Genomic DNA, 24,414 nt, shown 5'->3' on the forward strand with positions numbered 1-24,414 from the left:
TTTAATAAAAAAAAAACCTAAAAAACAAAATAACCAAAAACAGAAACAAAACATGTCCACAAACAATTGAAAGAATTAAATTAGGGACAAATCAGCAACACTCACCTTAGAGAATCTTTTCTCACCCATATAGCACGAGTCTTCAGCTTTGTAGGTAAAAATCCATGAGAAGCAGAGTGTATTTAAGGGATTATACCAAACTTCGAGAAAGACAGAAATCCTGCAAATTCCTTTCACAAGCAAACAAGCTCAAAATTTTCAAAAGAATATGAAACAATTTATATGGACTTATGGTAGGAGAAATATTATCACATATCCTAGACTGAAATACAGAATGTTTAAATTTCAATTTATGACAATTAAGATAAATGTGACCGAAGATACCACAAAAGTGACAAACAAGAACAAATTTAGGAACATCAGTATTCCTAACAGTAAATCTAGTCTCAGATTTTAGTTTTTTTCTCAACAAAGAACAATTTGGTCTAATATGACCAACAATAGCAGTAGGTTTAAACATAGGTTTAGAAATTTCAACATGTACATCAGAACTTTTACCTTTGTCTAACCTAGCAAAATAAGCATTTTCTTTATTATTCCTCTTGAAATGAGGGATATAAACTTTCTCAATTTTAAGCTTAAAAGAAACAAAAACACTTCTATTATCAACAGCAAGCTTGGTAGTAGCCAAATTTTCAATTTTAACTTTAAATTCAACTAACTCTTGTTCCAAACTTTTCATCTTCTCATCTTGAGAGAAAATTTAATTTCTCAAAAATTCGTTCTTTTTATTAGATTTATCTAATCTAACAACCAATTCCTCTTTTTCAAGATTAGCCAATTTTAACTCTTCCTTGAATTTCTTATCAATTTTCATAGATTTTAATAATTACTTACGAAGAGTTTCACAGGCATTAATAAGATCAACAGAAACAACAGTGTCATTTTTATTCAAATCATCACAATAAAAAACAGTAAGACACTTAAAATTATCCATGATAATAGGGATGAAGGATCAACTCTAGGAATAAAAACCTAAATCAAGAGTTAACCCGCTCTGATACCACTTGTACGTTTTTAGACCCCTATAAACTAGATTGTTTAACCTAATTAATTAACCAAGTGAATACTTAGGTTTATTATTCAAATTTAGTTTAAATCAATAACAATCATATCATGTAAAGTAGCGAAAAATATAAAGAACATAATGATATGATGACCCAGGAAAACCAAACTAGTGAAAAAGCTAGGAAGGATTTAACCTAGCTATCCTCAAGGTAAAATATATCCACTATGAAAGAATTGAAATTTTTACAATAGAACTTAGACCACTAATGTCACGACCCAAACCTGTGCTTCAGGATTTAGAGCATAACCGGCATGTTAATATTAAGTTTACCTTAATACTAACACGAACCAACCTAATCTAAAAATGCTTATCAAGAATTTATTTCTTGAATTCCTGCTTATTTCTTACATAAAACCATAATATACAAAAATGATGAAAACCTGAAATTTCATTTCCGTTGAACTTGGAAAGATTACCACTTGGCTAAAACGTCAGGTATTCATGTAAATATTACATAGCTAAACGTTTAGCAAACTCTTATTACAAATCTAGCCCCAAAGACATACAACCGGGGTTTAAAACAAACTAAGATACTGAATTACATCTGTGCTCAAGAATCAAGTACATCTTGATTCATCCTATACAACAAAAGAGCTAACCTACTATACAACAAAAACTCTACATTCTAACAAACGAGAATTCATGAAATCTTTGCCACCTCTAACACTCTCGCTGCTTCCAGGAAGAACCTGTGTACTGAAATATAAAAGGGTAAGCTGCGAAACCCAGTATGGTTTTTAAGCTCCATTGGCCCTTGATAAGAATGCATGTAAATCAATTATTTTATGGATATGCCAGCTTTGATAATATAGCTTCATACTATTCACATTGTTCTTAAAATATCATATGAACTTTCAAATAAAATGCTTCATTTTCCTTTCATATAATAATAAAAGGACATAATAAGAAATGTAAATATAATTCCATTATCTTATTTTTAAAAAGACTATAGAAGGTTTCATCATAAACTTCTTTTCATGAGGGCTTTTACCTTTTCATAATGCATTTAAACAAAATCATTCTCTCGTGATCAATAACGTAATATAGTTGTTCATAACATATTGGTTATTCCATATCTGATTAGTTTGTACAGAGAAGGCCTCAACACATTTGGGTGCCCTTGTGTGTATGATATTGTCCTCTTTGGAAGGCCTAATGGCACATCCCCACAAGGTTTTATTCCTCCCCGCCATCCGTACACATTGGGGAGAAGGCTTTATTCAGATTAGAGTTACGGGCAGCCCCATTTCCTTTACTTTAAATGGCCAAACAGATAACATTTTTCTATGGAAAGCCAGTAATTAACCCATATTGACCAAGTTCAGATCACCAGAGGACATAACCTGAAACATTTCCATACTTATACATTATACTGAAATTTCTTATTTTGCATAATATTCCATAATAATAGTATATCCATCTCATTTTTAAATATTATGTTCGTGATATAGATAATGGCATCAATATGCTAAAATTATCATGTATATAAGCTTGCACAACTCACGAACATATATTTTACTTAAATCATGCTTATATGTAATATCTTTAATTAAAAGATTTTAATGCATAATAATTTTTGAAATAATCTTTATACTTATCAAAAGCACATATCTAAAATCCCTTACCTGAAAACAAAAGGCACGAGAGATTGTATAAGAGGAGCTCAAGTGTCCTTGTTCTCGTTCTCGTCACCTAAATGAAAAACCAAAACTTATTACTGACAAACTCTTCCTAAGTATTTAAACTTATACCTCCATCACAACCTAACTCTCAAACTCAAGAAAATCTTAATTCCCATCACATAAAGTTCTCCAAAGCATATGATACAATCATCAAACACATTATATACCAAAACATAGAGAAATCGAGACATAAAATTCATATATGATCCAAACATACTAAAGGATGAGCATATTAAATTATAGCTCAAAACATTCAACCTAGCTTCAAAATTAAATCCGCAAAGTCAGAGTTGTCCTACCCTGTTCACTGCTCATTACAGCAGCAAAATCCCCATTTGTAAAATACGAATGGGCTATTCAAACACATCAAAAAGTCATGAAATTTTAAATAACTACTCCTCTATATGTCCAGTATATACCATAAAAATTTCGGATTCAAAGCATAAAACCATGATTTACTAAAAATCATACAATAAAACATGTTCAAATCTGTCCTGGCAGAAACTCATGCAACTTATAAATTAAACCATTATTTTTATATCTATCCAAAATCAGTGAGACCACTTCCACAACAACCATACATATCTTAGGATTCATAAAAACTAATCCTAGCAACCTAATTCACAAAATATGATTTAATACAAAATTTTCTTTTGGTAAACATCAAATCTGTCACAGTGACAGCTTCAGCACATATTCTTTCTAAAATCATCAACAAATAGCATTTGACAAATACATATTAAATTACCCTAATAAGCATCCAATAGACCATAACTCCATCACTCTTTCACTTACAAAAACAGAATCACAAGTTCAGTCTCACAAATCAGAACAGAGGATAAAGAATGAAAATAAACAAACAATCATACTATCCAAGTACACAAAATCAGATGAGGTTTAATTTACTTACCACACACTTTAAAGATGAAACCTTAGTGTTTAGGTTCTTAATTTCTTCTTTGAGAGATGTCTAACAATTTTTGGTGAGAGAGTGAGGGAGAGGTGTTGCCGTGTGAGAGGGGAAGAAGAAAGAAACAAAAATATAAGCATCCAATAGACCATAACTCCATCACTCTTTCACTTACAAAAACAGAATCACAAGTTCAGTCTCACAAATCAGAACAGAGGATAAAGAATGAAAATAAACAAACAATCATACTATCCAAGTACACAAAATCAGATGAGGTTTAATTTACTTACCACACACTTTAAAGATGAAACCTTAGTGTTTAGGTTCTTAATTTCTTCTTTGAGAGATGTCTAACAATTTTTGGTGAGAGAGTGAGGGAGAGGTGTTGCCGTGTGAGAGGGGAAGAAGAAAGAAACAAAAATAAAGGAGTAGAGAAAGGAGAAAAAGGAGCTGCTGGACTTCAGATGCAGCAAAAGAAAGATAAGGCAAATTGACTTTTGGGGTGGGATACGTATGATGCTAGGGTAAAAAATATCACACCCACTTTTTCCAACTTTTGGCAAATTTACTTTCCACCCCTTATAAGTTTATATCTTTAGAAAGACCCAAAGTATAATATAACTTTGCGCGCGCGCGCGCACACACACACACACACACATATATATATACTTACCTTTATAAATTCATATCCAAAACAATAAAAAGAGTATACATGTTTATAATATCACAAAATCAAAGTTTCATGCACTTAAAAGTAATAAGATAATAACGTGCATATAAACTCATAAAATTAATTATGCAATTTGGTTGGGGTGTTACAACTAACATCCTATTGCTAACTCGAGTAGAAAACTTACTACCACGACCCCATGATAGTTCCGAGTCGACTACTTCTTTCTTTGATCTATAGCAACCACAAGTTCTCCTACTTGTGACTTTGGGACTCCACTCAAAGGTTTTGGATTTTCTTGAAAGTTCTTTATGTAGCAACTAAAATCACCATCAAGTTCTTGATGCAAATCTTGATCTTGATAGCTCTATGTATGTGTATGAAGGTAAGCACCTCTCAGATTTCATAAAAGATTCAACACACAAGTCAACAAAGACCTTAGAGAGCTTTTCGGTACAAAACCTTAGATCTACAAAAGAGGCACACTCTTCTCTCTCTAAAAGCCTTATAAAAACGTGCCTAGGGTTTCCTTTATATACTAGGAGAAGTAGATCTAAAACCCTAATACTTAATGGGCTTGAATTGCTATTTGGGCCGACTTAAAATTCTGCAGACCCGTATTTCAATCGGTCAAGCCTATCTTTCAATTGATCGAACCAGGCAAATTGCTAATTCTCTTTTCTGCAGCTTGCTTGTTCTTGGATCTTTACTTATATCACCTTAAACATTGTCTAATCAAACATATAGACTTAGGAATCTATATTTAGATAAGTTTGTACTCACGATTTGTCAATTATTCTAAACTATTAGAACATAACAATATGCATGGATACACTTAAAGATATACAATAAGATGCATAATATAATTCCTATATATATATATATATAATTTAAATACTATTAATAGTCATTTTTATATTTTGTTAACTCTTTAAAAAAATTTGTAAGAATATTATTAGGTATAAAATGTAAATTGTCCATTTTTTTTTTTAATTATTGTAAAGCACTTTTTTTTTTTTTTTACGATTCATTTATTCTAAACTCTTTAGTTTTTGTACTTAATAACTCACTTAGATGAATATTTATGATGTATCTCACATTTGATTCTAAAATTAAGAAATAAAACCCTTTAAGAATAAATCATTTAAGACACATGGCATAGAGTTAGAACTCTAATTTGGAATTTTAATTTGAGTTTTTCTTAGCTTCACCTATTATTATATATATATATATATAAACTAACCGTAGACAAACATGATGCGTGAGAATATATAATTATTTTGAAATGTTGTATAATGTATAATTTATTCTCTAAATTTTATTGTAGATAATTGTGGGGACCAAAGAATCTGCGACCCCGGCCCATTTCATATTGAGCCCAAGCCCAGCCGAGGAGGAAGGAATGTCCGAGGATGAACAAAGAAAGCCCAAATTGCCGAGGAGCATAGCCGAGGACAATCCTGTCCTCGGTCAACCAAGAGTATAGAAGGAAGAGCGCACACCACCTAAGGTAGCCTCCAGAGCATTCCAAAAAGGAGACGAGTATAATGGACCAGCCATGGGAGCATGATAAAGAACAACTCACAGAGAAACTATCACCTCGCATTAAATGCCCACAGCTAACGTTCTAACCGCATTAATGAGGAAATGACTCCTGAACAGTGCTACCTCGATTACCGTAACTCACAGAACGCCAGAGAGGACGCCTGATAGGATAGGCACTCAAGTATAGACTTGGATGATCAACGGGTGGAAGGTCAAGATCGTTTAAAGAAGACTATATAATAGAGAAGCCCACGTAAAAGGGGGCTGGAAAAAGGGGAGAAAGTATCATGGCGATCTTAAGAACTCTTGCAACTATTGCCACCCAATATATCCAAAAGTAGAGCTCCTTGGATGGTGCCGAGGACAAGCTTTCTTCAATAAACTTAGCTCATTTCTGTTTGATCAACATAAAAACCTTTTTAACTATTATCTACGCACTCAAGCCTATCTCTTTGACCCACTCTCTACAAATTTATTGTACGGGTTCACTGGGCCTAGATCCCATTCATTTTTGGCCTAGTCCGAAAATCGAGACCCTACAATAATTTTTTCTACCTAAAAATTAAACAATTTCTAAAAGTAATTTTAATTACAAAATTTTTACAATATATGTAATTTTATCATTTTTTGTGCTTTTGATTGATTGATTGTATATATATATATATGTGTGTGTGTGTGTGTGTGTGTGTGTGTGTGTATTTATTGAAATGATCCATATTTTTCTAACTTTTGTTTTTATGCATTATATTTTCCTAATTTCTTTTGGTACAACTAAAATTTTAAAGTTTCACATTCATTATTCAAATTCTCATTCTCTTAAGGAGATTATCATGATAACTCAAATTTATCATATAATTACAATTGATATTCTTCAAACAATTGATAATACTCTCAACTCAAACTTATCTTTTCCTATTCTTAAGTACACTGAATTGGACCGAAATGAACTAAAATGAACCAAATTGGACTGAAGTGGACTGAATAGACCAAATTGGGCCGACATGGACTGAAATTGACTAAATGGACCAAAATAGACTGAATGACCAATTGGACCTAAATAGACCGAATTGTCAGAAGTAGACCATATGGACCTAATAGAATGGACCAAATAGACCGAAGTGGACCAAATTGGATTGAATAAATGAAGTGGAGTGAATGGACTGAATTGGACCAAATTTATAGAGGTAGACCAACTTGGACTAAATTGGACCAAAGTAGACAGAATTGGACTGAATTGAACTTAATTGACCAAAGTAGACTAAATTGGACTGAAATGAACCTAATGCCAATATGTAACTAGCAAACATAACTAAAAAAACTAATGATAATCTAGAAAGCACTGACGCGGCTACGGGTCGTCGTAACGGTGTTCAACACAGCCCAATGCGGGGTGCAACGAGCGACACCGCTACCCGCGCATTGGGCTCCGACACACACCAATTCGGGCCGAATCAGATTGTATCAGCCGAATATCGGTGTGTTTTGGCCGGAAAAAGGTAATCGGCCGGTAAGGGAAAAAAAAAAAAAAAAAAAAAAAAAAACCTTAAACCGAAAATACCAATGGATATTGATACAAGATAGCCTCTGTCGCCATCACAAGATACCGGTGGCCTTAACCCCTTTCTTCTTCTTCTTCTTCTTCTTCTTCTTTGCTTCTTCATTTTCTTCTTCCTTTTTTTTTTTTTTTTTTTTGCAGCCTTTTGTTCTGTTTCTTTTTTGATAAATTTTTTTTTAATAGTAAAACGATAGGATAAGTTTTATTAAATGCCAGGCTTTATTTTGTTTTTTGTGCCTCTATGACCAAACACGTGAGCCACATTTTCCCCTTTTTTTTTTCTTTTTTAATGGGAAGCTACACCTATTTTAATACCTGCCACATATATCTTTTATTTTGTTTTTGGGCTAACCAAATACGTGAGCCACTAAGCCATATCTTTTTCTTTTTTTTTTTCTTTTTTATGGGAAGCCTCATCTATTTTAATACCTCTGTCAATAATTCAAGTGTCAAAAACTTTTGTGTACTTATTACTATTTATTTATTTATTTATTATTATATGAGTTTTCTATTATTATTATTATTATTATATAAAAAAGCATGCTTAGAAATATATAAAATATGTAAATAAATAATTTTTAAATAATTTTTTAATTGCCGCATCCTATTTTTCCAAAAATTGCTGAGTCCCGCACCCTCACCCGTACTCGCACCCAAATCTGGAAATGCCCCAGTGCTTCATAGATAATAATTATAATAAGAAAGTGATGTAAAACTTGGTTTTGAATAGGATATGAGTATGAATACAACGGTCTTGTGGTAACGAAGACGTAGATATGTGTTATTGAGGTTCTAATTGTTAGAAATACTGAATGCGAAAGTATTGCATTTCTTAATGAAAGAATGTACATAGGTGTCTTTATATAGGAGGTATACGTGTGCAGTACAAGTAAATATGTATGTAGTACAAGTAAATAAGTGTGCTATACAAGTAACCTAACTGGGCCTAAAGCCCACAATATTATACACGTTAACAGCCCCCCTCAAACTCAAGGTGGATGTGAGACCAGCTTGAGATTGTCAACTAAATCACGAAGGCGTCCCTTAGGATGTGACTTGGTGAAGATGTCAGCAAGTTGATCCTTAGAGGAGACTGAGAAGAGCTTGAGAGCACCATGGACAAGATGATAATGGATAAAATGACAATCAATCTCGATGTGTTTAGTCCGTTCATGGAAGACATCATTGTGAGCAATATGAATGGCACTCTGGTTGTCACAATAAATAGGAGTAGCAGAGGATGTGGACACACCTAAATCCTTAAGAAGGCATCGTAGCCAAAGGAGTTCAGATGTGGTATCAGTAAGGGCACGATATTCTGTTTGAGTACTAAAGCGGGCCATAAAAGTTTGTTTCTTACTTCGCCAAGAAATCAAAGAAGAGCCAAGTAAAAAGCAATAACCCGTAGTGGACCTGTAATCAGTGGGATCTCCTGCTCAATCAACATCAGAGAATGCACGAAGTACAAGAGGAGATTGAGCTGAGTAAAAAAGGCCATGGAAGAGAGTGCCCTTCAAGTATCGTAGAATGTGCAGAACAGCAGCACAGTGAATCGATCGTAGAGCGGACAGATACTGGCTCACTTGATGAACAGTATAAGAAATGTCTAGACGAGTAACTGTAAGATAAACTAGGCTGCCAACTAATCGTCTGTAAAGAGAGGGATTAGACAATGGTTTCCCCCCCGAGGGTGTCAGATGTGCATTAAGTTCAACTGGAGTGTCAACAGTCTTGCTGTCAGTGAGTCCAGCTCGAGATAAAAGGTCAGATGCATACTTGGCTTAAGTAATATAAAGACCATTTGTGGAACGAGTGATCTCAAGACCCAAGAAATAACTGAGATGTCTAAGGTCTCTCATCTTAAATTGCTGACTAAGAAAATCCTTGAGTTCTTGAATGCCACTGTGGTCATCACTAGTTATGATCATATCATCCACATATAGGAGAAGCAAAATGATGCCTTTATCATTGCGACGAAGAAATAAAGCAGAATCATAAGGACTGGCAGTGTAAGCCAGGCAAAAGATGGTGGAGCTAAACTTGGCAAACCAAGCTCATGGAGCTTGTTTAAAGCCATAAAGTGCACGTCGAAGGTGACAAATCTTGTAGGAGGTTGCATATAGCCTTCTTCATGCAAATCCCTATTAAGGAAGGCATTTTTAACATCCATCTGAAAAAGGTCTCATTTACTAGCAGCAGCAACAGCTAAGAGGGCATGAACAAAGGAGATACGGGTAACTGGAGCAAAAATCTATTCATAATCAATCTCATACTCCTGTGTAAAACCTTCTACAACAAGACGAGCCTTGTAGCGCTCAATGGACCCATCAGAGCGAGTCTTGATCTTATAGATCCACTTACAACCAACCACAGACTAACCAGGAGTGAAAGTAACCAGATCCCAAGTATGATTTTTGGTTAATGCATCAATTTCCTCTTTCATTGCAATCTGCTATAAAGGGTCAGTAGAGGCCTCACGATAGGTTTGAGGCTCATGGAGTGTAGCAAGGGCAGTGTAACAATGATAGTCAAGTAAATGTGCAGGAATGGATCTTACCCAGGTTGAGTGGTGAGGTGGAATGTCTTGTGGAGAATCTTCAAACGGAGCAGGAGCAGGGGACCTAGGCTCAAGGTGGGGTAGCTCGTCATCAACCTGTTCATTTGCAACCTATCTAGGAGAATCATAAAAAATATTTGGAGATTGAATAAAGATGTCTAAAGGAGGATCAATAGTATCTGTAGAAGGAACAAGAGACTCATCTGGAAAGATTTCTAAAACAGAGTAATTAGTCAGGGAAGAACGAAAGTGAGAGAGTTCAACAAACAAGCGGTGTTCCCAAAAGACTACATTACAGGAAACACAAAGACGATGAGAGACAGGATCATAGCATCGATGCCCATTTTGAGTTTCGCCACAACCAAGGAAACAACAAAGTCTAGATCAAGGCTCAAGTTTGTTGTGCTCATGAGGCTAAAGAAGAACGAAACAAGCAGATCCGAAGGAGCGAAGGTAATGATAGTCAGGGGGTGACCCAAAAAGGCGCTCCTACGGAGTTTGATTATGGATGACAATGCTTGGAATGCGATTAATGGCATGAACAGCATAAGAGCGGCTTCACCCTAAAATGGGGTAGGAACTTTAGCAGAAAGAAGAAGAGCACGGACAGTGTCAAGAATATGGCGAAGTTTTCTTTCGGCTCGACCATTTTGTTGAGAGGTACCTAGACAGGTTAGATGATGTATAGTGCCATAGGAATGTAACAGAGCTTGAAAAGCATATTGAGTATATTCAAGAGCATTATCAGATCAAAAAGTTTTGATATGTTTGGAGAATTGTGTTTCAACCATTTTTGCAAAGTTACTGTATATTGGTAAGATTTCAGAACGAGATTTCATAGGAAAAATCCAACTATAATGAGAATAATCATCAATAAAAACAACAAAATAACGAGATTCACCAATACTAGTAACAAGAGAAGGTCCCCAAACATCAGAATAAATTAACTCAAAAATACTATTAAAGATAGATTCACTATTATTGAAAGGTAAAGCTGGCTGTTTTCCTAACTGGCATAAAGTATAATCAAAATTGTCTTTGGACACAGAACCAACTGACCCTTAGAAGCTAACTGTTGTACTCGAGAAGATGGGGCATAACCAAGACGAGAATGCCAAAGTGTGAGAGAAGGTAAGGAAGAAACCGCAGCAGCTACAACAGCAATAGAGAGAGGAGCAACAGGTGGAAGATGAAGATTGTCCACGAGAAACATACGCCCAACCCTAAGACCGGTCCTAAGCTCTTGCCCCGTCCTCGGATCCTGCACAATACACCCAGAATAGTCAAAAATAAGGCGATATCCTAATTCAGCTAATTATCCCACAGAGCACAAATTATAGGATAGGTCAGGTACATGGAAGACCCCAAGAACAGAGAGGTTAAAGGTTGAAACAAAACTTAGACTATTCTCATGCATGGTGGAACCATCAACTATATGAATATTAAGAGAATGTGGTGTAGGGTCAAGTTTGGAGAATAAGGAGAGTGAGGTGTCATGTGATTGCAACAGGCAGAATCAAAAAAGCCAAGTTTGAGACTTACCGGGCAAAACTAAGAGAGCAGTGGAAAGAGATGCATTACCAGCCATACAAACAGCCTGAGCTATGATCTCCTGTAGTTCAGTGGGGGAGAGGTTGATAGTGGATCCAGAAGACTGGGACTCAGCTGAAATGGAAAGCATTGGCGAAGTAGGCTCAATATTAGCAACAACAGCAGTAGATTTGTTGCGACGGTAACAAGTCTCAATGGTGTGGCCAGGACGCTTGCAATAATTGCAGAACTTTTTATTGGTCTGCTTGCGACGATTGCTAGAGTCAAAGGAATCACCTGATTGCTGAGGTTGCTCAATGGGAGGAGCAAAAGGAGTAATAGCCAAAATATTGAACTTATTCTGGGTTTGAAGGGTTGCAAGCCAAACTTCTTCTCTAACCAACTCATTTACAGCAGTATCAAGAAAGGGAGGAGGACTGCGATTAAGAAGCTGACCTCGGATGGGCTCAAAGTCCTTATGAAGTGACATCAAGAATTCATAGAGACGAAATTCATCTCTAACTGTAGCATATTGCTAAGCATCCTTTGAGCATGCCCAAATTGGATCAGAAAGGTCAATTTGGTCCCAAATGAAGCGAAACTGATCATAGTAGTCATTGATGGATTGCCCTGGTTCTTGTCTAAGTAAATTCAATTCAACTACTAACTGATATTTCATGGATCCGTGAGTAGTGGAGTACCTCTTGGCCAACATATCCCATGTTGATTTTGCATCATCAAAGCTGCCCAACAGATTGGAGATGGAGGGAATGGAAGTGTTTCGAATCCATGTGAGAATCATATGGTTGTGACTATCCCACTCAATCTTGTGATTGAGGAAGGCAGCATCTTCTTCACTTGCCCCCTTGATAGGAATAGTAATTGCACAAGTACAATAATGCCAGAGCATGCGACCCTTAAGAAAACTGCGTATAACTTGAAACCAAGATAAGTAATTCTTATTCCCCTCCAATATAGTATTGATGGGGCAAGGAAGAAAAATATCATTTTTATCCATTTAGAGACACAATATGCAAAAACAAACTGCAAAAATGAAATCTACGCGAAAAACTGGATAAGGAGAACCTGGACTACAAAAGTCAACGGTCAAAGTCAACCCTCAATCAAAGTCAACTCTGGTCAACAGTCAAGGTCAACGGTCCGGTCAACGATGGTTAATGGTAACATCAGCTTCACGTGGTGGGTGACGTCAACAGAATGGTGGATGATGACGTCAGCCCTAGGTGACATGGCAGTATGACGTCACTGATGATGTCAGTAGGACCTAAGGGTGGCGTGTGAGGCGCGTGGCTGAAGCACTGTTTCTTTAGGCGGCGCATGAGGGCACGTGCAGGCTCTGATGCTTGCGAGACTTCCACGATTGTGTAGATTAAGGCGAGCTGATCACTATGGTACCCGTAAAACAGTTATCGGAGCAAGATGCACGACGGAGACGGTGATTGCAGTGGTCTGTGTGGTGCGGGACTCCTCAACGACGGCGGCTACAGACCCAGAATCCAAGGACAACGGCTGAGAGACGTCGGAGGTTCAACGGTGATTAGCTGCAGTGGCTGTTGTGACGGCGGAAGCGATAAGGATGGAGTAACACCAAAAAAGACAAGACCGCTAAGAAAAAGGTCAGAGCAGTGGCTCTGATACCATGTTAGAAATACTGAATGCGAAAGTATTGTATTTCTTGATGAAAGAATGTACATAGGTGCCTTTATATAGGAGGCATATGTGTGCAATACAAGTAAATATGTGTGTAGTACAAGTAAATAAGTATACTATACAAATAACCTAACTGGGCCTAAAGCTCACAATATTATACACGTTAACACTAATAATTTGGTGATATATCTTGGTAGTTTGGTCCCTCGTAGAGTGAGGGTAAATAAGTTTTGGTGTTGCAATTTAAGGCTTGTCTTGAGTTGCTCAAAATGCTAAAATATGTGAGCTGAGGTTTGATGGAAGAGGGGTTAAAGCAGAGGAGGAAAGTGCTTAGTTTACTTTCTGGACTATCAAGGAGGTAGTGCATAAATCTTCAGTGTAGAGTTTGACTGTCAGAACTCGATTGCTTAATGTTTGATAGTTGTATTTTTGAGTGCACGTGTGCTAGTAGTATCTCCTTGGGGTTAAGACCCCCAGAACTCTAAAGTTAAGAGTTCTGTGGGGGAGGTTCTCATTATTTTACAAATGGGAGATTCTGAGTCAAACTGTTGGATCTAGTTGTCTTGATTTTGCTTAAATTGTACCTGAATCTTGGGAATTTATTGGATTTAACTTGTGTAAGAGAAGTTCTGTCATCTGTACTTGTTGATGTGGTATTGCTGTTGATTATTTCAACAAAAGAAGAAAAGAAAAAGAAAGACGTAACACAGCATGGAATTCAATACTAAATAAATAGTTTTTTTCCTTTTTTGAGTTCCTTTTCTCTAGTAGAAGCCAATCCATGACCGTGCAGAAACTATTTGAGCTTAGTTTACAAGTACCTGGACAATATAAATTTTTAGAAATTAAAGTGTGGAAGGGCAATTTATTCTACTGGGGGAGGTTTCCCTGTAAGGAAAGATGAGATCATGGTCAGTGCTCGTTCTGGTTGGTAGCTTGGAACTTCATGCCCAGCTCCCCTTACTGTGGCGAATGTCACTCCTTTGTACTCAACCACATATCCTCCAACCTGCCAGCATCAACATGTTGGAAATTCTTAACCTTATTTAATTTTGGCTAAACTATGAGATCAATTATCTAATATATTTACCTCATTGTCAGAATACCATGGGCGCCAATTAGTAGTGACTGGTAGTTTTAGTTTGTTTATGGCGTACCTAGAGGTGGTTACTGGAACTCGGCCATCTATGTCGCCACTGCAGGTTTCATTGACAGAAAGTTTAAGGTGCTAGCAATTGGTAGCTTGTATTATATCTAAATTAATGTTTGTCGCACATAGTTGCACACATCCTCACACAGCCTTGTTTTGAAGACACAATTTCAATTGACATGATGCACACATTTGGTACACACCGGTGTGTTAATAATCAGCACTCTTATATCTAATTACTGTAATAGTCTTACAGCTTTGGTTTAGTTATGAAGAGAGAAATTTTAACAGGGTTTTCTCATGAATAGGAAATCTTGAAGGATAACTTGCCAAAAACCAAAAAAACTCATGTAAGATGAGGGACTACCTGTATATCCATACACTAATTCCACTTGAAATGAGATGATTTATAGTGGGCAGAATTGTCGTTGGGCTGTCTGTCCATGCATAACCACTGCAGGCAGTGTAGAAGCAAAATTAGTAATTTGTATTGGGTGGCACTTTTAGTCCAAGAAAGATCTTAACTTTGCATTTGTGGGACTTTTATCTTTTCATGCTTTGTGACAAGATCATCACTGCCAATGTGGTCAAGTCCACAGGTATCACAGGTAACTCACTCATACCTGCAAGCTTCCCATTCTCTAGCTTTTGCATGAAGAGCTGTTTGCACCTCGGCAAGATTTAGATAAGTGCGGACATAATAGTCGGAGCAGGGATCAAAATTGTGGACCTATATAGTGTAAGATTAAAATCAGTTCTAGCTTAGTTCTAATTACCAGGTCAGTTTAAGTTCTTTAAATGTGCTTGTCAACTGAATATAAAATCACAGATTATTGAAGCAAAATTCATGCTTAGTTTACAAGAGCATAAAGTCAAACCCAATTGTATGCGCCCTGTTTTATAATAATCTTCATGGCTATTTCTTTATTATTCTAATTAGATTTGAAATTATTCATTAAAAAAATTAAAAAAAAAAAAAAAACTATTTTGATTGATGCATAAAGACTTACAGAACCGCTTTGGCCTGACTTGGGTTTTGCATTTTTGCAAATTGGAGCATATATGTTATAAATATCAAGATTTCCGATTTCTAAATCTCCTTGTGTTTGGTAATCATCACACTGGCTTGAGAAATTATCGTTAACGAAGTTGCAGTACTTGTGAATTCCTGCATTAGTTTCGTCGGAGTTTAAAGCATGTGTCCAAAAATAATCATACATGCCCACTTGACCAGTATTATCATCTATCCAAGCATTCCCAATCTGCATCCATTGACATTTACAGAGAAGCCTTAATCAGTTTTTTTAGTATAAGCATTGAGATAACAAGCGCATAGAATTCACAATGTACTTACTGCAATGCCTTTGAGGTTGATTACTGTTTGGTTTTTGTTCTTGTTCTTTGAGAGAATTGTGTGAGCAAGTTGAGGTACATAATGACCTGCATAGCTTTCTCCAGCTATAAAGAAATCTCTGTTTTTATATTGGGGGAATCTCTCAAGCCAGTTCACAAGAAAAGTGTAAGAGTCCTCCGCTGTTTTCGTGTCACCGCTTTTGATGTAATCTGAGGACGTGTTTGAATATGAAAACCCAACTCCAGCTGGGGACTCCAAGAAGATAACATTTGCCACTGCCAATATTTTTTTTCTAAGGGTATTAGTTTTTACTTAAAGAGAAATAAATTCAGATAAGATTTCTAGTACTTAAAGCTGTACAGCTTACTCATCATTTGAAGGTGAAATTACATGAATCTGCTTACCGGAGTTCCATGCGTAATCATTTCGGAATAATGTTTTTCCATCACTGTTGACCCTGAAAGGTCCCAGTTCCTCCATGGCTCCATATCCAAGAGAAGAGCATCCTGGGCCTGTAAATCTCAGTATGGTTTTATTAGTGAGTTATTCTATCCACCCACAAACAAACTCACAACTTTTGCCATTACTCTCCTGCTTGAAATATTATGACTGGTTTCTTGTAACTTTCACATTAATCTACTATTTTTTTTTTTCATCAATTACAATCAACCGAATAGAGAACTTTGGCAAAAGTTTTATATTTTTTTGGTGGTACTAGAATTTTTTCACCAGTGACATCCATTAACTTTTCCTATTTTTTGTTAAAGAAATAGTTAGGCGATAAGTATAATGCTTTGTGTCGGTCTCACAACTACTGGTAGGAAAAGTCCAATATGTTGTGACAACTGACAAGAGATATTTGAACTTGTTATGATACAGAGTTTATAACTCAAAGTAAATCAGCAATGCATTCAAATTTTGTGGACCTATGCGAGTAAATTAGTAAGTAATGGTGTAAGAAAGCATAGATAAGATGTGCGAGAAAAAGCAAATCTAAGGGGCTGTTTGGGTTTAAAAAACAATGCTCACTCACCACTCAAATATCATCAATCCATAACTCAGTTCATATATCTCAATAATCTCCAAATGTTTCCAAAACCCGGTAAGGCACCTAAAACTCAGTTCTGGTTTCAACTTTGAAAACTCAAAAAGGTGGAACCCACCCTCTGACCATCCCACCATTATTCCACAGGTATGTCTTCTTCTTTATTCATTTCTTTTAATAAATAAAAAATTGACTCTTTCTCTCTGTCAGTGTCCTCTTCTTTGAGAGTGGCCACAGTGGTGAGAGTTTTTTTTCCTGAGTTTGCGTTTGGGGTTTTGTGAATCTTTGGAAGGACGTTATGGTGACCGAGGACTTCATGAATTTAAAGGAAGATGGTGTTTCAGCTGAAGAAGCAATAGATGAAGAAAGGAAGAAAAAAAAAAAAAAATACACTCACGGCTTATTGCAGCAGAATCTAGAGGCTGAGAATGAATAGTGCTGAGAATGGAGGCCGAGAATGGCTTTTAGAGAGCAATATCACCTTTCAATAGACATGGCAAAACGGCCAGGTCAGGTCAATTGGGTTGCGAATCACGGGTTAAAAACAGGTCATTTTAAGCGGATTAATGCAGGTCGAGTCGGGTTAACCCATATTTTTTACATAACTTTTTTTTTTTAATAAAGAAAACAACATGTATTTATCATTTGAAAAGTTATGCAACAAATTACTTAATATAAAATGCATTATTTTGAATTCAACACTTATATTAAGAATGAACTCTGTTAAACTTATTAATACTTATTCAATAATTTTAAAATTATACAAACCCTATCATTGCTATCTAAAACAAAATAATATAACAATAAGTAAAACAAATACACATGTTTTACTTCTACACAATATCAACATTCAAAAATATAAAACAAAATTACAAATGACTTATTGGATAACTCATTTGATAAAGAATAAACACATATAAGAAATTTACAATTTTGAAAATTAATTTTATAATCTATTATCAATTCTGGTTGGTACTCTATTTCAAGTGAGATATACATTAAAGTTTTTTTTTTGATAGGGAGATATACATTAAAGTTTGATTGCTTACTTATTTATATATGGTCTCTTTTATGAATATCATATCATTGTTAAGTAACATACATTTTAGGAAATATCATAATTTATTTTGAAAAGCCGTTTATTTTGGACATAAATTGTTAAAAAAATAGGTCTAAGCATTCATAATTTATGCTAATTTAATACTTTGGCTTCACTATTTTCACACTTATGAATATTTCTCACACATGTCTATAATTTTAAATCTATATTTTTAACTCTACTGTAACTAAATTATTTTGGCATGTACTTTACTATTTTATATCTAAAAATCTTTACTCATTACAGAATGTTCAACCATTTATTTTTCAATTAATTTGCATACAGTCATATAAATGTATCAATTATTTCCTTAAAACTCACAATAAACTATTAAACCAATATTATCTTAATATTACTTTTTTTTTTTTTACCCAAAAAAAAAAAGTATTAAAAAAATGGTTCAGGTTTAGGTCGGGTCACAGGTCCAGTCGAGTCGGGTTAGAAAATTCTGACCCATTTTGCCATTTCTACCTTTCAGAAATAACAACAATGGAGGCTGAGAATGAATTGTGCTGTAGCCGTTGGCTGGGCGTTATTGCTCTACCACGGATGGGACTTAACATGTGGATGGGACCCAGTAGGTTCAATAGAATTACAAAAATATCATCATAACTCAGTTTCCATAACTCAAAAACACCTAAAACTTGTTTTCAGTTTTTGTATCTCATTACTCAAAAATGTGATAATTGAGTGATGGAAACAAAACTTGAAAACAAATCCATAAAAACAAGCTGCATCTCTGTGGGACTCACTATTTTTGAGTGATGAGTGATGAGTGATGAAAATTGGGTGATGAGTGATAAAAACATCAAAATCCAAACAGCCCCTAAATGATTTTGTAGAAATCAGAAATTTGGAAGGTGATTGTTTATAATATAGAAGAAGATGGTGTTATTATTAATAAAGGTAAAAGTTAACAAATGCATTGATTTAAAAAAAAAAATTAGAAATTTTTTATAGGAAAAAAAAATTAATTTTTTATAGCTTTTTATATTTCTTATAAAAATTATGTCAAATTTTTTTAAAAATAATTTATTAACAATTGTCCTAAAAATACCTATTAACATGACCCTTTAATAAATAATACAAGAATATGAGAGTTTTCTTCCAAATCAATTTGTCATCGTATATTATACAGAGGATAGCTAGCTAGTTTTCTCTTAAATTTTGAAACAGGAGAGTTAGCTTGTGGTTTTTTTCTTTTTTTTTTTTAAAGGATAAGGATAAAGATATCTCCAAACTGGATTGGAGAGATTCAGAAGACCATTCACGTGTCCAACCAATTTTAACAGTATTTAGTTCTTATCAAAACCTAAGGGTCCGTTTGGATGGAGAAGTGGAAAAGTAGGAGGATGGAAAATATTTAGTTTTCCCTCTTATGTGTTTGGTTGGAGGGGTGGAAAAATGGGAGAGTGGAGAACTCTTTTGTTTGGTTGGAGAGAAAAATGGAAGGATGGAAAATGTAATTTATATAAATTGACTATTATACCCTTGTTACATAATATTGAAGAAATAAATTTATTTGTACTCATTAAATAATATAAAATTTACCACATCATATATATATATATATATATATAAATTTATGTTATTATTTTTATTATTATAATATAAAAATTACAGTAATGTATCAGGTCACGTTGAAAAAAAAAAAGAAAAAAAAAAAGAGAGAGAAGAGAGCTTGGGTAGCTGGATATTAGTGTGCTGTGAAGGTAAGATGAAAAGAGGCAAAAGTGATAAGAGCAACCGCATCAGTCTGTTTAAAAATTTTCGTCTATTTTACACAGAAAATTAGTTTGGGCAGTGATTTTGAGTTGGGTTTTCTAATTGTTTTTTCGTTAATTTTGAGTTAATTTTTTTGTTGAGTTTGGGTTAAATTTTTGTGCTAGGTTGCTGTGTTTGGTGGTGGTGGTGGGTTTTGTGGTTATTTTCTGCTTCCTTCTTCTTGCCGCGCTAGGTTGTTGTAGACGTTGGAGAGGGCATTTTTGTAAAAGTGCTGTGAGGGCACTTTCTCTTCAGCGTTTTCCTCCCGATTTGGAAGGATGAATTTTGTGGGCCCGGGAGAGAAATTTTCTCCCAGTTTTCCTTCCTTCCCCATTTTCCCTCTTTTGCCAAACAGGGGAAAACAATGTTTTCTACCCTATTTTCCTTCTTATGTTTTCCATTCCCCATAAATTCACCCCAACCAAACACAGTGTAAAAGGTTGGAGGACATATTGTCATTCTTTCGGTTCAGCTACGAAATGAACTTGTCCATTAGGTACAAATTCATAAACATGAGTTCCAGAGTTTAGAAGACAAAACAAGGAACTTGGCATTGCTAATGCCAAAATTCATCTTAAAAAATAATTTCTTATCATACACAACATTTTCACAACAAATCTTAAATAACAAGTTGTTGCGAGCTATTACTAGTAGGTAAAAAAGTAATTTCCGTGGTGATTCAAAAAAAAATTGAAAAAACGTGAACATTCAAATTAAAAACTCGTAACAACTTCCTACTTAGGATTTTTTGTAAAAATAATGTGAAAATATTGTGAAGAAACGCTTCTAAAAAAACAAATAAATAAATAAGGTTATTTTCGATGTAGAACTTGCTGGGTGGGCTCAAGTATTGACTTATTGGCAACATGATGACGCCTAACCCATAATTTATAGCTCAAAATTAACAACTCTCATTTTCGCGTGTCCACTAAACCTAATAATAAACACCACTCATTAGGTTGATGATTTGGGTTTCGTGTGGACAACATGGTGGGTGACAAAACAGAAGAGGTTGGGAATTGAAGTGGCCCAGTCCGACTACGGTGGCCACAAGTTATTTGGATCTAGAGGGGCGGCACCACCTTCTGGGACCATCTTGACTTGAAATTTTTTTATATATATATATAATAATTTGAAAAAAAATGTACTTGTCTACCCTTCAAAAAAATTTAGGAACACTCTCATTTTTTTTTTTTTTTTTTTTTTTTGCCAATAAAATTAAATTTTGCTCTATAATTTGTTCTACATTCAGTGAATGAATGATTGCTTGGTTGTATATATTAAAAGAGATGTAGCTTATAACATTGATAATGAGACTATCATGAACCAATTTCAAAATATGAAAACTTGCAAAAGGCAATTGTAAACTTTATATATTTGCGTGTTTTTTTATTGTTGTTATTGTTAACATATGAATTTCTCTTTTTATTAAATTGTATAATCTATGCTTTTTAAGAAACACCCTGAGAAAAATTTCTGGAGCTGCTACTACAGATCTAAGTCTATCCTACTTTACATTTAATGGTGGCCACATGTTATTAGGATCTAAGTCTATTCTACTTTACATTTCTGGCTGATGCTATGATATGTGAGAATAGTAGTATCAATATTCCTCAGGCCCTGCTTCTACACAGATGAGACTACAGAATAAGCAAGCCTTTCTTTCTTTCTTCTTCTTCTTCTTCTTCTTTATTTATTTTATTAATTTTCCGGAGGGTTTTTTTAATCTCAAAGTTTCCTTCATTTTATTGTGATCTCGAACTGTATTTTGCTGCTGATTGAAGTGTTAAGCTCAATTCCAGAATCTAAAATAAGTCAATATTTGTAGGTTGTAATATTTATGTTCAGTTATTTGACAAATGAGAAATTCATATTCAGGTTTTTGCTCAAAGATTGAATAAGTTAAGCTAAAAAAATATAATAGGTTTTGTGAATAAACTTGTGAGTATAAATTCAATTTGGGCATATATAATATATCATATGTTTATGTGTATATATGCTTTTTTATTCTTATTATATATTTTTATATGTATAATTTATAAAGACTTGATATTGGATTGTGTAAGTTTTTAAATAAGTTTATAAGATATCAAATAATTATTTGGATTCTAAAAGGAAAAAAAATTATTTGGAATTAATGAATAATATTAACGGTCAATCTCATATATATAATTTTTAATAGTAAATTTTTTTATTGGTGGTGCTTATTATATGAAGAAAGACCAAGTTGATGAATAACTTGTGAATAAACTTGAAATTGTATGAAAAGAAAATAAAGCAAACTTAAACATGTAATCAAAGTATCTAATTTAGTAGCCTTTAAAAAAAAAAAAAAAAAGTATCCAATTTAGTATGATGACAAACTTGAGTTTGGCTTGTATTTGGTACAAGACGATACGAGGGTAATGTGGTAGTAATGCGATTACAATAAAAGAAAGATTAGGTTATGTTTCCATTTTGACTAGATCGATTAATTTATAATTTCGATATTTTATGATATGTTATTTCTATATATAGGATGCCACCTTTTAATGTTCTATATTCAGAATGAAAGAAAGTAAGTTGAGCAAGTAGAACTTGATATATAGTTAAAATGCAGGACACTAAGCCAAGAATTCCTACGTAATAAATAAATTGTGTTTGATTGTGTGGACATATATAATAGGATTACCTAAGATTCTTTTTCTATTGTGTGTGCCTGGATGTTAATGTAATTAATATAAACGTCCGTATTATATATATTATGTAATATTATCATTTGGAGTCGTCGTTGTTATTACTACCTAGGAAGAATATAAGTGGGTATTTTCTACATTCTTTGTGCCTATACTAGTTCATACAAATGAAATTGAAATATGTGGTACTGTGTTTACCTCCATTTAACCACAAGACTAGAGGCTTGGTTGCAGAATTCTGAGGTGACTCCACAAAGTAATAGAACAGTGCTCTCCCGGCTTTCGGGTCTATAGTAATATAGCCAGCATACTGATCGAAATCCACTCCTTTTGGTTGTCCTGGCAAGGCATTGATCTTGTCAGATTTCTTCAACCCATCTTGAGGTCCAATATACACTGGAGAAAAATTGCCATCATCGTTGTCTAATCCAACCCATAGTTCAGTATTTGGAGGATTTTGGGATTTTCGAGATTTAAGCAACTTGAAAAGGTTGTCAGTTTGACTAGAGTTGCAAAAGATGGGAAAAACCAAATGGTGAAAAGAAAGGAGAATAAGAAAGCTTGTGAGAAATAAAAGCTTCATGGCTAGCTCTTGTTGTTGCTTATTGCAAATTATTTTAATTCCTTGAAGGGCTTTTGGTGTCTATTTATATATCAATAAGTGGAGTGTGGAGGCTTCTTGCATCATGGAAGCACCAATTGGATCGAGATTCTGAAGTGGAGTGCGGAGGATATAAAAATTTTCACAATGAGTGAGTTGGCATGTTGTGATAGAGGCTAATAAAAATTATGTAAATAATAATTTCATATAAAAATAATATTATTCCAATCACAATTGTTTAAATCAATCACTATAATAAAGATTGTAAAAATGATTATAACGCTAACATTAGTGTTTAGAAAAGAACATTGACATGACAACATTCTCTAGCTACCTAGGGACCATTTTAGGCAGCATATATAATTAACTTCAAGCAAAGCATGCTCCTCGAAATCAGAGGACTTAAAGCTTTGCTTTTGACTTTCAAAGGTAAATTTGAGAAGTACCCCTCTTAATTTCTTGCCTGTATGGTTGTTATACGTGATAATATTAGGATTAATGGTAATGTTTTGTCTACATATTAATGTTAGCTGATAAAGTTATATCAAGGAGGAAAGTTACATAAGAATACGCAATATCTTGTCTATCCCAATTCCCAAATGGTGAAGTCATTTTGTTTTTTTTTTTTTTTTCTTGAGGGGGGAAAGTAATAAGAGTTTACGTAAAATTTTCATTTGTATTAGGTATACCTCTCCAACCTGTTAGCAACAAAAGGTTGGAATCAGCTGGGAATTTGCATCATCTATACTCACTTTAAATAGTTCTAAGTGGTATTTGGAAAAGGCCTGCTCCAATTGGAAATTCAGTGGAAATTATATTCTGCTTTGGAAGAGACACCATTATATCCTATACAATGATACAAAATCATTTAGATCTAAAGGGCTACGTGTTCCATCATTGCACCAATTGTCCAATTGCGGATAATGGACGACTTGGTCCTGCCTGTCAATCATATCAGCCTGATTGTTACGTAAAAATCATGATTATCATTATAGAATTACTTATTACAATAATTAACTTCAACCTATTAATTAAGTGCCATACAAATTATTGAATGTCCATGTGAATCAGGTCATGCTTGCCCTACCCAAAATTTGAATATGATATATTTCAATTAAGGAAAATACTAGTACACACACCCTTAGAATGCATTGAAATTGTGAAGTCGCGATTTCCAAGTTATAAATCATGATTTGAAGTCACAGTTTCACTGCATTTCAAAAGTGTATGTGTGTATGTAATAAGATATGAATAATAAACAATACGCTTTCAAGTATGGCCAAATTCCAATGCATCAGGTTGTCTTGGGGGGTCAATGTTCACTGCACAGCCAAATACCTGCAGATGTGTCCCAAGACTCTAAGCCAAAGCTCATCCAGGTCAATGCCATAACTGGTGAAATACCTTTAGCAATCTTCAAATTTTCAAAAGAAATAAATTGAATCATTGATAAAGCCTACTATTAGCACGAGAAAAA

At 34.5% G+C, this 24,414-nt stretch overlaps 2 protein-coding genes and 1 long non-coding RNA gene across 4 annotated transcripts; all 3 read right to left on the reverse strand.

Annotated features, from left to right (window-relative positions):
• Window positions 1-1,499: 1,499 nt before the first annotated feature.
• On the reverse strand, window positions 1,500-3,855 carry LOC112029360 (uncharacterized). Its single transcript, XR_002884729.2, has 3 exons — window positions 3,722-3,855; window positions 2,755-2,821; window positions 1,500-1,825 (listed from the first exon to the last, which is right to left on the reverse strand). It is a non-coding gene; the product is annotated as an uncharacterized LOC112029360 (long non-coding RNA).
• A 5,072-nt stretch (window positions 3,856-8,927) lies between these two features.
• LOC136062961 (uncharacterized mitochondrial protein AtMg00810-like) lies at window positions 8,928-9,661 on the reverse strand. The gene is made up of 2 exons (XM_065762723.1): window positions 9,541-9,661; window positions 8,928-9,271 (listed from the first exon to the last, which is right to left on the reverse strand). Exons 1-2 carry the CDS (start codon window positions 9,659-9,661, stop codon window positions 8,928-8,930), a joined length of 465 nt encoding a protein of 154 aa, XP_065618795.1.
• Window positions 9,662-13,966: 4,305 nt separating this feature from the next.
• On the reverse strand, window positions 13,967-23,080 carry LOC112029342 (serine carboxypeptidase 1). 2 transcript variants are annotated; one of them, XM_024062033.2, is made up of 8 exons: window positions 22,535-23,077; window positions 16,158-16,265; window positions 15,754-16,028; window positions 15,410-15,661; window positions 15,023-15,129; window positions 14,767-14,853; window positions 14,340-14,445; window positions 13,967-14,258 (listed from the first exon to the last, which is right to left on the reverse strand). In XM_024062033.2, exons 1-8 carry the CDS (start codon window positions 22,917-22,919, stop codon window positions 14,115-14,117), a joined length of 1,464 nt encoding a protein of 487 aa, XP_023917801.1. In that variant the 5' UTR covers window positions 22,920-23,077; the 3' UTR covers window positions 13,967-14,114. The 2 variants fall into 2 exon arrangements, with proteins under 2 accessions (XP_023917801.1, XP_065618801.1); XM_065762729.1 differs by lacking the exon at window positions 14,340-14,445 and having other exon boundaries at window positions 14,116-14,258; window positions 22,535-23,080.
• Window positions 23,081-24,414: the final 1,334 nt, after the last annotated feature.

This window comes from Quercus suber, unplaced genomic scaffold (assembly GCF_002906115.3).
Source record: "Quercus suber isolate HL8 unplaced genomic scaffold, Cork oak 2.0 scaffold_471, whole genome shotgun sequence".
In the NCBI taxonomy this organism is placed as follows: domain Eukaryota; kingdom Viridiplantae; phylum Streptophyta; class Magnoliopsida; order Fagales; family Fagaceae; genus Quercus; species Quercus suber.

Excerpts from the sequence above, each read along its gene's own strand:
- LOC112029342 (XM_024062033.2), bottom strand. The coding sequence starts at position 22,919 with ATGAAGCTTTTATTTCTCACAAGCTTTCTTATTCTCCTTTCTTTTCAC. Across the intron at positions 16,029-16,157 it reads TGATTACGCATGGAACTCCG|TGGCAAATGTTATCTTCTTG; the intron begins GTAAGCAGATTC and ends AAATATTGGCAG. Across the intron at positions 15,662-15,753 it reads TCAACCTCAAAGGCATTGCA|ATTGGGAATGCTTGGATAGA; the intron begins GTAAGTACATTG and ends CAATGGATGCAG.
- LOC136062961 (XM_065762723.1), bottom strand. The coding sequence starts at position 9,661 with ATGGATGTTAAAAATGCCTTCCTTAATAGGGATTTGCATGAAGAAGGC. Across the intron at positions 9,272-9,540 it reads AAACAAGCTCCATGAGCTTG|CCAAGTATGCATCTGACCTT; the intron begins GTTTGCCAAGTT and ends ATATTACTTAAG.